At 39.3% G+C, this 13,170-nt stretch overlaps 1 protein-coding gene across 2 annotated transcripts in view; it reads left to right on the top strand.

Annotated features, from left to right (window-relative positions):
- Positions 1-13,170, top strand: part of GLRB (glycine receptor beta) — a 56,132-nt gene that overhangs the window by 32,129 nt on the left and 10,833 nt on the right. For both annotated transcript variants that reach the window (XM_072120706.1, XM_072120714.1), the window contains exon 5: positions 12,486-12,715. In XM_072120706.1, the coding sequence (XP_071976807.1) occupies positions 12,486-12,715 (230 nt within the window). The remainder of the gene's footprint in view (positions 1-12,485; positions 12,716-13,170) is intronic.

Below are 13,170 nucleotides of genomic sequence, written 5' to 3'. Positions count from 1 at the left end.
AGACTCACATTTCCTGCCTGCAAACAGCAGGGTGAGGCAAGTAAATCTGCAAGATACAAGGTAGATTAGATCTTTATATCAGGGGAAGGAGGTACAGCAGGGCTGGCTGTGTGTGATATAGCTGAGTTAGCAGTTTAGTGTCATTGTGTTATATATATCTTTTGGATCTCATCATCTCTTATTTCTGATCTGTCTCATCTCTTTTTCTATGTATCAGATATTAGTGAAAGTTTAGAAGCTAAATGAAAGTGTAGATAAGCTTGGACCCTGTACCCAGATTGGCAGCACAGATGGATCAAAATGTGTCTGCTTAGAGAGTCCCCGTCCACACTCTTGAATCTTACACTGACCATCACTGAGTGATAGGAGCTAAAACCGCAATAAAACTAGTTGTTTGTGGTGCACAGTTTGCCCCTTAAGGAGCTACTCGCGGTATAAGACCAGTCCACACAGTCTTTGAAAAAGTCCACAAAAATAGAGAAAAATATTTTCACTATGACCGGAGCTCCAAAAATTCTTCTTCTCCCTCTTATTCTATCTTAAAACATCGATGAACAGCATCAATCTTCAGTTTCTCCTGCTGAAAGTATGTCACCATTCAGACTAGCACCATCGCACTCTCGTTCTCCTCCTTTAATTGTATTGTAACTGGAAGAAAATATGCAGGCAGATGGTGTGGTACGTTCCAATAAGGTTAAAATGTATTCCAATTCATCATACTCACAAAAAGCCATTAAAAATGCGCGTATCACAAATTCACATAACGGGAAGCTAGCTCTCTATCCGCCCGGCCCAGGGTTTCGCCGGCAAGGCTTCTTCCGGGGCGTTGCTAGCGTCTCAAACATCCGTCCCTTCTTTTATACATATTCCTAATCTACTACACATAAAACTTTATTTTCAACTAACATTGTTTTGTATACATTTCAAGCCCCTATAAAATCAGTTTACACAGAAGACTAATAATATAAAATGATTAATATTCCATTAGGTTTCTCATCAGCAATCTTTTCACATTTCCCATATAATTCCATATTATTCCATATCATTGTATCTAATATGGAATTATATGGGAAATGTGAAAACATTGCTGATGAGAAACCTAATGGAATATTAATCATTTTATATTATTAGTCTTGTGTGTAAACTGATTTTATAGGGGTTTGAAATGTATACAAAACAATGTTTGTTGAAAATAAAGTTTTATGTGTAGTAGATTAGGAATATGTATAAAAGAAGGGACGGATGTTTGAGACGCTAGCAACGCCCCGGAAGAAGCCTTGCTGGCAAAACCCTGGGCCGGGCGGATAGAAAGCTAGCGTCCCGTTATGTGAATTTGGATTTTTGTGAGTGTGATGAATTGGAATAAATTTTAACCTTGTTGGAACGTACCACACCATCTGCCTGCATATTTTCTTCCAGTTACAATACAATTAAAGGAGGAGAATGAGAGTGCGATGGTGCTAGTCTGAATGGTGACATACTTTCAGCAGGAGAAACTGAAGATTGATGCTGTTTATCGATGTTTTAAGATGAATAAGAGGGAGAAGAAGAATTTTTGGAGCTCCGGTCATAGTGAAGATATTTTTCTCTATTTTTGAAAACTAAGCAAAATTGTAAAGTAAGGGGTTAAAAATGATGCTTATGGTGTAAACATCACTGGAGGGTTAAAATTTGCAAACTTTCTTTAATGGGCCAACTCCTTTAAAGCTAACCTGCCAGCCTAAATAACATATCTTTGTCAGCATTCTAAATCATTTCAGCAGTTTAAATAAGTTTAGTTCACATTATCTGGCTCCCTGCCAGCAGCGTGGGGAGAGGGGGATTCAACTGCAGCCCGTGTCACTAGTTAATGGTGACACATACAGTATGAAGTCTTTGCAGTGATTGGCTGCAATGATCTCGGAACTTTAGCACCAAAACAAGACATATATGTCAGGTAAAAGTGGTGTTTGTGTGGGGTTTTTCTTTTTATTAAGCAGTTTTGACTATAATTTTGGCGGATTCCCTCACAATAAAGTTGCTTCATTTTGCTGATGAAAAATATGTGCCAATATCAGCCATGTATGCAACATATCAGAAAAACATCTGTAATTAAGGTACAGAGCCTCACTAACAGCAAATTTTAGGTGATGTGGGGAGAACGTGTAACCCTTTATCAGCAGGCATTGTTAGTCAGGGTGGTAAAATTTGGGTGACTGGTCTTCTGTAAAGGAAATTTAGCACTTTGAAAATCACTAGTTAAACCAGGCACACCTCTTTTTATCTGCCTGCACACAGATGCAGGATTTTATGTTCATTATCCATAAAACCTTTTGTGGTCTGCAAAAATATAGCTTTTTAAATTATACAAATTAATGCTGGACACTCCTGTGCATATCACACAGGGTACTTAAAAAAAAAAAAAAAAACTAGAGGATGGCGTCTTGTATAATATTATTAGGGCAAATAAAGAAAAAATAAACAAGGGGCGCTCTGGCACTCTGCCTGTTTCTAATTATGCACGCCTCCTGCGTGCTGTGTAGTTTACCCACATCCTCCCATTAAGCACTCTTGCGTATGCGTGGTCGGCACCTCTATCGAACTGCCGTTCTGGATTGAACAGTGCAGCCCTCTGCTTCCCATGTGCCAATTGCTTATGTACAACATTTTTTGAGACGTCACCGGCTCTTGGGAACTGCTGAATGGGAGGGTGTGGGTATAATACACAGCATGCAGGAGGCGTGCATATTTAGAAGCAGGCAGAAGGTCTGAGTGCCCTGTGTGATAATTGGCACAATATAAAATGATATTTTTTGCAGACCACAAAAGTTTTTCATCAGCACATGACCCTGCATTAATGTGCAGGCAGCTGGAAAAAGTTAAGCTTGATTTAGTTTAGCGTTTTTTTTTTTTTTTTCCAATGTGGTAGATTTCCTTTAAAGGGGTATTCCCATGAAGACAACGGGGGAGATTTCTCATTTGTGTCTGGTTGCCATGATCAAGACACTTAATCAGAGCTCAGCTTTCATTTTTCCACCAATGTTTATAAAACTAAAGCTGAGATCTGATTGGTTTCCATGGGCAACTAGAACGGTTCTGCTCTGACACTTCTGATAAATCTGCCCCAAGATTCATAAATATACTCAGAATAACAAAATAACAAATTAATTGTCTAATTTAATGTTATCAACAAAAGTGCAGCATTTCACAGATATAATTCCAACCCATCTCTATCAGTCCTGGTGTTTAGGATTTTGGTTGCCCCGGGATCCGATCATAAATCTTCTAACTATGTTCGGATTCTTGTCATGAATAGCGTCTCATGTCTGCACACTGCAGTGCTCTCTGCCCCTGCATTACAACACCAAATCAGACACAGGCACTTCCTGCTGGCAAGTTGCAGTGTGAGGAAACTTGCTCTACAAACTACAGATAAGACCATAAGAAAATTTATAGCAGGGGAAGGAGGTATGTCAGAGCTGACTCTGTGGCGCAATACAGGGGGCATGCATACTTTATATTAAGGACAGCTGTGGACTGCCCTTGTTAGGGCAGGAGTTTTGAGGGGGTCTATAGGGACAGTATAGGTCCATATGCCCCTGTCTACCCAGCCCATCATCACCAAAGATGTCTGAATCACGGTAGGATATGGTTGCCTTTAAATGCAGGTGGTGACAAAGTTACCTTTAAATGCAGGTGGTGACATTTTCCTTTCCAGTGGACGATTAAGACTTTTTGATTGCACATTTCCGCACTATGTATGATTTCGTATAGGTGTTTTTAATATTACGAATTTTTGCATCAACTCGGATGCGGTTTTACATAATTATTAATTAAAGGTTATGTTTTATATCCTCTATTACCCCTAATTGCTGTCTGGTTCTATTATGTATTAGAGTTTGATTAATGTTAATATAGATTTTTGGCTGCTTTGTGACTCTGTGTGAGATCTAGCCATAAAGCTGAGATATCGTATAACTGACTTTGTGTGTTATAGCTGGGATATAGCAGAGCTGAGATTGTGTTTTATATTCTTCTCATGGATCTTATCATCTTATCATCTCTCATCTCTTTTTCCATAAACCCCGTAGCCCGATAATCTAAGCACATTATCAGCACACAGCATCTCATAGCGCAGAGGAAACATGAAGTGTCTGCTTAGAAAGTTCCCGCTCACACTCTGGAATATTACACTGAGCATCACTGAGTTATAGGAGCTAAAACAGCAATAAAACTGACTAGAGTAAGGGGATTAAAGGTGATCTTTATTGTGTAAACATCACTAGGGGATTAAAAACTTTCTTTCATGGGCAAACCCCTTTAAATCCTATAGAAGTCAGTGTAGCAAAAACCGTGACCCCTTACAATCTTATATTTATTCCCTATGCTGTATAGGAGATAAATATACTTAATGGCACAACCCCTTTAAGCTTTTACATAAATCTAAAAATAAAGCAGAAGAACCGTAAGCAGATGGATTTTAAGGACATTTTGGGATACAGTGAGAAGCGGCTGTGGAGTTATGGGCCAGCTTTTTCGAAATGAAGAAATGAATTGTGATGGCAGAGGAATGTAGGTGGTAAATGTTTTTATTCTTCACTTGCGCTATAGCTAATCTGCTTGCATGAAGTAACTAGAACAATGTGTAATTGATTTAGCTTTACCTTTGAGTGACTTTAAGGAAAAAAAAACTGCATTTGACTGATGTCAGTAATCTGAAGACCTCTAATAGAGTATTTGGAACACGATATTAACTCGGTGCACAAGTTCACATTTATGTCCAATCAAAACAGTGGCGATGGCATAAAGCAAGTACTCACAAGGAGACCTTTTGATCTTGATTCCCCTTTTCCCCCGATTGGGTTGTGCTCTAAACCGCACATTCTTTATACTTAATATTTCCTTTTTCTTGGCTGAGCAACCTACATGGAGCATCACTCAGCGCCACTAACTAGAGCCATCCGCAGTTTCTTGACTCATTTTAAAGAAGAATACTAAGTTCAGCATTCAACTAAACCTCTCCGCTTGCCATTTGCTGTCAGCTATTTGGCTTTGCAGCTGATTTATTTTTAATTTTTCAGCTTCTTTTCTATATTTAACACACTGTTGCTGACTTTTGTACATGACGGTTGCCAGCTTCTGATCCTTGCGGATTAGCTTGATAAATACCATTCACATAAAATGCAGATGTCTTGTGGTGCGATATTCTGAAATTCTCTGTACTGTTTAATAAGGCACGCAAAATGTGTGGTTCCGTCGAGGTGTAGCTAAAGTAAATTATCACCTTGTTATACGTACTGAGTCACGGAATGGATATTACCAACATTACGTGTCCTGGCAGGGAAAGGTGCTATAAATAGTAACCTGCACTATAATCAGTTGGTCAAGTGGATAGAACATTTGCTGTGTCTGATAAAGGGAGTAATCTGAAGTAGCTATTGGAAATATGTAGAGAGCATTGTCGAGGGAGAAACGTTACATGAAGCCTCATCCTGTTTTCCGCTTTACAGCATGCAGTCTCTACTATGCAAACATATTTGCTAATCTATCTGACAGCCTGTTCCTTCAGGCACATCGGCATGAGATATTTGGAGAAGATATCAGGGTAAAGTGCCCCCGGGCAAACGTTAGTGAGGCATCGTTTAATTTATGCAGAGCAGAATATATTTGATGCTTCAATAGACTTATCAAGTCTATTGGTGTTAGACTTATCCTACATTGGTGTTTCCAGCCATCTTCTAAGTGAGTATTTCGGTAAATGTCAAGTGCCAAGTCTCTCCAGGTCTGAGGTGCATAACCTTTATCTTTATCGTATCATTCAACTTCAAGGGGCCATACCAGTATTTACTGCAATAGGAATTCAACCTAAAACCCTAGAAATAATAAATAATGCAGCGCAGCACAAAACGCCACTATTATAGTATACTATAGAGAAGTACAAAATAACTCGCCAGTAGCAATGGCCAAATTCAATCTGCAGCCCAAATAGCTCTTCAGCAATGTCAACCAATAAATAATACAGCCCCCACACCAGTTATCACAACATCCAGAATATAGTAAAATTAATAATAGCATTTACGGTAATTTATAAAAAATATTATACATAATGATATACATCTCTCCTTTTCCTTTTTGGTATAATAATATAAATCCAATGATAATACCAACCCTGGACAAGACAAAAGTATACTGACCTCAGGTAAAAATTATTAAAGGGGTATTCCCACGAAGACAAGTTTCTTATATGTATTCGGCAAAACAAAAAAACACATTCTCTAATTCACTGTTATTAACAAAAATGTAGCATTTCATAGATATAAGCCTGTCTCTATCAGTTCTGGTGTACACAATTTCAGTTGCCTCTAGACACGACCCCGTAACCTCTGACTTTGGGTCGGCCCGCCATCTTGGATTTGTATTTGCAGAATGCATGAGATTTCTGTTTCTGCTAATTGTGTGTAGCCACGCCCCCTGCATGGAGCTCAGAGACTCTAATTACTTCCTGCCAGGAGATTGTGAGGAGAGAGAGAGGGAGGCTACAAACTACAAGAAAATGAGTGATATGTGTAAATGGTATCGTGCATCTCTGATCTGTCTCATCTCTCTCTGTGTGTCAGTGTGTTAGCACGGAAGCCAGATGAAAGTGTATTTAAACCAGTAGGCCAACAAAGTAACCACATTGCCACCCCACAGAACTAGATACAGTAATTTATCTGCTTTGAGGCCCTGCCCACACTGACCAGCCTAGGGAGTGATAGGAGCTAAAACAGCAATAACCTGAGTAAAACTGTAAAGTAAGGGGTTAAATGATCTTTATTGTGTTAACATATTATTATATAACATCACTAGGGGATTCAGATGTAAGAATTTTCACTTGTGGGAAACCCCTTTTAATACTGACCCTATACCTGTAAAACTATAGTGGTAGAGACCCCACCCAAACAATAAATAACTATGCAAACCCCAATATAAGCAATAATTATACACTTCGCTAAGCAGACAATAAAAAGAATATATAAAACCTCCAAAGCACTGTCAACATTGTTATGCCACAATACATCATTATCATAATACCCATATAACCCCAAGATGACATGAGATTCCAAAGTGGCACTTCCCCCTAACCAGCGGGCAGTGTACAACCACAGATGTTCTCTGTACAGTAAAGCGGTAACGGGCTCCATATACCATGTAAGAGCATCTGTATTGAAGTGCAGGAATTCCACTTGTAGGAATGCATGATGGGGATGTCAAGGATAAAAAAAAACCCTAAATTTTGACATTTCAGTGAGTTCTTATTGATGATGGCCTAAAGCTGGACCAGTAATTGTGAAAAGGTGTACGGTAAGGCCATGTCCCGCCTATTCTTCTTGAGGAATTTAATATCCTTCAACATTTGCTGCAAAATGTTAAAAATATTCTATGATTCAGTGACTGCCAACTTGCCTTCCTTATTATTTTATGATGGGTGGGAATGTAAGATCTAAGGATCTAAAGAAACTGAAAAAAGGTTGTGCATAAAGCTCAAGGCAAAATCAGCATGCCAATGAGATCACTAGTGATGTCTAGCAAGAGAGGCGCCTCTCCATATTCATACAGAGAACACTGCTCTCCGCCTGAACCACCTGACCCGAGATCAGAAAATAAGCATATGTGACAATACTGACAGATTAGGAGCTGGAGTGTACGTTAACAAAAGTCTTTTCTTCTAAAAACAATTTGAACTTTTTTTTAGGAACTTCTTGCGCTTGATATTTGATAAAACAAATCCCTATGCCCTTGTTGATTTTGTCTGCAAATGCCATGGCTGTTATATACAAATCAATTTTCACCCAGATCAATAAAGTTGTAAAGTTTTATTGTATAAAAAGTCACAAAAAAATCATTGATATATATCTTGTATGTAACCTGGGGACTGCCTGTATACACTCACCGGCCACTTTATTAGGTACACCATGCTAGTAACGGGTTGGACGCCCTTTTGCCTTCAGAACTGCCTCAATTCTTCATGGCATAGATTCAACAAGGTGCTGGAAGCATTCCTCAGATTTTGGTCCATATTGACATGATGGCATCACACAGTTGCCGCAGATTTGTCGGCTGCACATTCATGATGCGAATCTCCCGTTCCACCACATCCCAAAGATGCTCTATTGGATTGAGATCTGGTGACTGTGGAGGCCATTTGAGTACAGTGAACTCATTGTCATGTTCAAGAAACCAGTCTGAGATGATTCCAGCTTTATGACATGGCGCATTATCCTGCTGAAAGTAGCCATCAGATGTTGGGTACATTGTGGTCATAAAGGGATGGACATGGTCAGCAACAATACTTAGGTAGGCTGTGACACCACCACCACCAGCCTGAACCGTTGATACAAGGCAGGATGGATCCATGCTTTCATGTTGTTGACGCCAAATTCTGACCCTACCATCCGAATGTCGCAGCAGAAATCGAGACTCATCAGACCAGGCAACGTTTTTCCAATCTTCTACTGTCCAATTTCGATGAGCTTGTGCAAATTGTATTCTCAGTTTCCTGGTCTTAGCTGAAAGTAGTGGCACCCGGTGTGGTCTTCTGCTGCTATAGCCCATCTGCCTCAAAGTTCGACGTACTGTGCGTTCAGAGATGCTCTTCTGCCTACCTTGGTTGTAACGGGTGGCGATTTGAGTCACTGTTGCCTTTCTATCAGCTCGAACCAGTCTGCCCATTCTTCTCTGACCTCTGGCATCAACAAGGCATTTCCGCCCACAGAACTGCCGCTCACTGGATGTTTTTTCTTTTTCGGACCATTCTCTGTAAACCCTAGAGATGGTTGTGCGTGAAAATCCCAGTAGATCAGCAGTTTCTGAAATACTCAGACCAGCCCTTCTGGCACCAACAACCATGCCACGTTCAAAGGCACTCAAATCACCTTTCTTCCCCATACTGATGCTCGGTTTGAACTGCAGGAGATTGTCTTGACCATGTCTACATGCCTAAATGCACTGAGTTGCCGCCATGTGATTGGCTGATTAGAAATTAAGTGTTAACGAGCAGTTGGACAGGTGTACCTAATAAAGTGGCCGCTGAGTGTATATTTAGATGATTACCTTGTGGTATCTCACACTCGCCCAGAGAATAAAGGGGGAGAGTTATATAGACAACACAGTGAAATCCATTAAAACAGAGCAAATAAAAAAAATGGCACAAATGCATTTTCGGCAGTTTCTTTGTATTTGGAATTTTTTTCCAGCTTCCCAGTACACTGCATTAAATATTAAAGGGAACCTGTCACCAGGGACCTCATTTTCACTAAAGACAGGTTGCAGAAGCCCTTCACACCAGCAGTGCAAATCTGCCTTTCTGCCTTTTCTAAGCATTTGCATTACAATATAATTGTGTGTTATAACTTACCTTGCTCCCTGACAAAATCCTGGGGTAGTCACAGGGGCTGGACTATGGTTTGCATGCATTTCAAAAAACAACATGTGACTTGTCTGTGTTACTCACTCCTCAGAGCTTGGCCCCCACCTTTGTGCTCATGTCTAGCTCCACCTCCTGCTCCTTCTCAGAGGTCACAGCCTGGTCAGCCTGAAATCAGTGGGGGAGGGACAGGAGCACAAACATGGAGACGGTCTGCAGCTCAAACAGGTCACATGTTGTTTTTTGAAATGCATCCAAACCAAAGTCCAGCCCCTGTGACTACCCCAGGATTTTGTCAGGATGCAAGGTAAGCTATAACACACAATTGTATTGTAATGCGAATGCTTAGAAAAAGCAGTAAGGCATATGTGCACTGCAGGTGTCATGGGCTTTAGTGAAAAATGAGGTCCCTGGTGACAGGTTCCCTTTAAATGGTGCCACTGGTAATAACAATTGGATATGAGGAAAACAATTTTTCATACTTCTATATAAACTAAAAAATAAAAAGATTCTGGCTTTTAGGTGGAGGGGATCATTAGCAAAAGCATAAAAATTTAAAGGGACTCTGTTGGCAAGGGGTCAGCATAATTTTAAATTGTTGTTTTACAGTAAATTAAAATATCCTGATGACCTTCCTTATTCAGATCATCATCATTGATGTGAGTATAAGGGTATAGACTGATTAAAATAATATCATGTATTATAGCAATTATTCAATACAAAACTAGGCCCAGGTAAAGTCAAATGTGATAGAGGGGCGGATACTGTATCTTAGACCAATGTTTATATACCTTGGAAAAGAAACAATATTCCCAGTCTATTGGGTTTTACAATCTTTACATTTTTGCTTGTTTTTACACCTGAAATGTCACTGGTGAGATGATTTAGACTCCCTAAATTTCAGTAGATTTAGGAAAAGTAAGCCAAGCATACCAACTTGGGGGTCCGTAATCTACCGCTCCCCACTGCAATTGACTTCCATCTTCCTCAACACCACATGAAACATTAGGAGAAGGTGCCCAGCCAATCTCTGAAGGAGGAAAGTTATTGGGGCACATTTACTTACCCGGTCCTGTCGCGATCCCCACTGTGCTTTGCCGCGATTCACAAAGATCGTGCGCCCGTTTTCCTGCATGTATCGCTTCCCTCAATCACCTTCTAAATAGGTGTAACACAATCACCTTCTAAATAGCTGTCACAGCGCCGGAAATCCCGAAAATTTCTAAAAGCCGACAAAAGTGTGATCTGTGGGACCCTTAGTAAGTAAGCCCCATTGAGCTGAATTCATGCCTCCCAGCAGATGTTTATGTGTTTTTAATATAAAAAAAATTACAAGGTGGCAACACAAGCATAAGATGTCTGGCATAGATAAAGGTTTTTACAAGATGCACGGCAATCAAGAATACTAATCTTGGCGTTACATTTTGCAGTCCTTAAAATATGATGCTGATAATACAAGTTAAACATGTAATTATCTTCTCTGAGGTGGCGAGTTGTAGAGTGGATCTTAGCAGAGCTAATGAGGTAATTCATGACTGGCTATGAACACGACTTGGTTCATGGATAGAAGAGCTACTGATTATTAATTAAACTCTAATTAGTTTAATACTCTTCATATAAGATTTCCTGGATCCATTTCTATTCCTTGAACTGTACACTCAGTGTGACATTGCAATGATAAGTCCTGCTACTAATCCAACATGTACTTACACCCATGTTGTGCTGAAGTCACCAGTGGAGGACTGACATATTTAAAATTTTACAAATTTCACTTCATGATTCTGCTATGCAATGAGTGAAGACTATTCAGGGATGTACTGTAAAGAGTTAAAGAGTAACTAAACATTTGAAGACCTGACTAAAGCAGGTGATAAAACTTTTTGTAATATACGTCATTAATTAAAGCTCTTAGACATTTTTCTGATTCTTTCTCCTGTAGTGAGCAGTGCATCTGAAAGCTTTCTGAGGTCCATCCACTATAGATAGATAAGAAGGCTAATGATTTACACTTTCCATACCTATAGAATATTTCCCTTGATGATTCAGCTCTGTGGGGAGAATAAACTACTTGGGGGCTGTCTGTAATGAGTTGCATCATTAGACATTTTATCAGTCTCCTTTATCTCTCATCAGACAGTGAGATTTATACAATCTATATTACAAAGTTCACTATTATCATCTGCAATATTCATTGTTTCAATTTTGTAGAAAGTTCACAGAAAAACATCAAGAGACGCAACGTTGGTAAATGTTCAGGTTTATTTGCTGGTATATAAATGCATAAAAAACCTTTCCGGCTTCTCCCGTTGCTGGCTATATACTGAGGGATATGGGCTGGCAGGCTATATAATGGAGGGCAGGTTCTGGCTATATGGGGCAGGGTTCGGCAGGCTATATAAATGGGGAGGCTGTGACCAATGCATTTCCCACCCTCGTCTTATACTCGAGTCAATAGGTTTTCCCAGGTTTTTGTGGTAAAATTAGGGGCCTCGGGTTGTACTTGGGTCGGCTTATACTCGAGTATATACGGTAATTGGGTTAATTTGCAAAATGTACATATATACCACACAACACTTTATGATGACCATAAACATTTATGTTCTCCTGATTCAAGTGGAAAACCCAAGAAAAACGTGGTAAACGATAAAGGGAAAGTGCTTAGGAACCAACACTAGTTTTACCTGGGTGGGGAAATTATTAAACTTTTATCGCCATTGGTATATTTGTTCAATATTTACATTTTTTGGATATAACGGACACAAGATCCAGGATTAGTTTGTGCATGAATGAAAACTCTGGCTTTTATGTTTCATTGCAACAGTTGTGTCCTACACCAACCACTAACTCTCTTTTTACATGTCATCACTGAGCAGAATTATTTTGGATATTCTCTAAGTATACTGGAAAGAACGGTCTACTTCAAAAAGACATACAAATGGAAAAGCTACTTCTTGAGATGTAATGGTTATGTATTTTACCAGGTGTGGCTAGGTAACCGTAATAAATCCATCATGATGATTAGATAATGATGATGATGTCCACCAAACAGTGTTTCCTACCACATTTACTAAATCTACAAATCCTGTTTATTTTTTTTCAGGACTACAGAGTCAATATCTTTCTAAGGCAACGATGGAATGATCCCCGACTAAAACTTCCCAGTGATTTCAGAGGCTCGGACGCACTCACAGTAGATCCAACCATGTTCAAGTGTCTATGGAAGCCTGATTTATTTTTTGCAAATGAAAAGAATGCCAATTTTCATGATGTCACCCAAGAAAACATCCTCTTATTTATCTTTCGGGACGGAGATGTCCTTCTTAGCATGAGGTAAGTTTCCTACAGGTTTATAATCCTCCTTTTTTTGTAATGTAGATGTATTTATATGTGGAAAGTTTTTGTAGCTTGGGAAGTCCTACCATGACGGCAATGAAAGATTGTGCAGTCAAATATAAGCTGAAACGCAACTCTGTCCCTATTCTGGCAAATGTGTAGCCTAGGCTAATGGAAGAGATTGATCATTTGCTAAAATGCAGTGTAAATATGAATTGAACCCTACATTAAATACCAAAATGACCAGAATCCTTTTCAAATTTAAGTAATCCTCTATCCATATAAGAAAAGGGGATTATAGTGCACCAGTTGTGCAAGTCCTCTCACTTTAAAAAGATGACAGAGGACTGTAATTGACATAAAAAAGTATGAGAGACAAATGTGAAAACAAATGCAGGTAATCACATTGTCTGATTTTTAAAGAATTTGAAAATTATGGTGGAAAATAAGTA

The sequence above is a fragment of the Engystomops pustulosus genome, chromosome 1, assembly GCF_040894005.1.
Source record: "Engystomops pustulosus chromosome 1, aEngPut4.maternal, whole genome shotgun sequence".
Classification (NCBI taxonomy): domain Eukaryota; kingdom Metazoa; phylum Chordata; class Amphibia; order Anura; family Leptodactylidae; genus Engystomops; species Engystomops pustulosus.
Note: the sequence above shows the minus strand (reverse complement) of the source record. Positions and strands in the feature narration are given on the sequence as shown.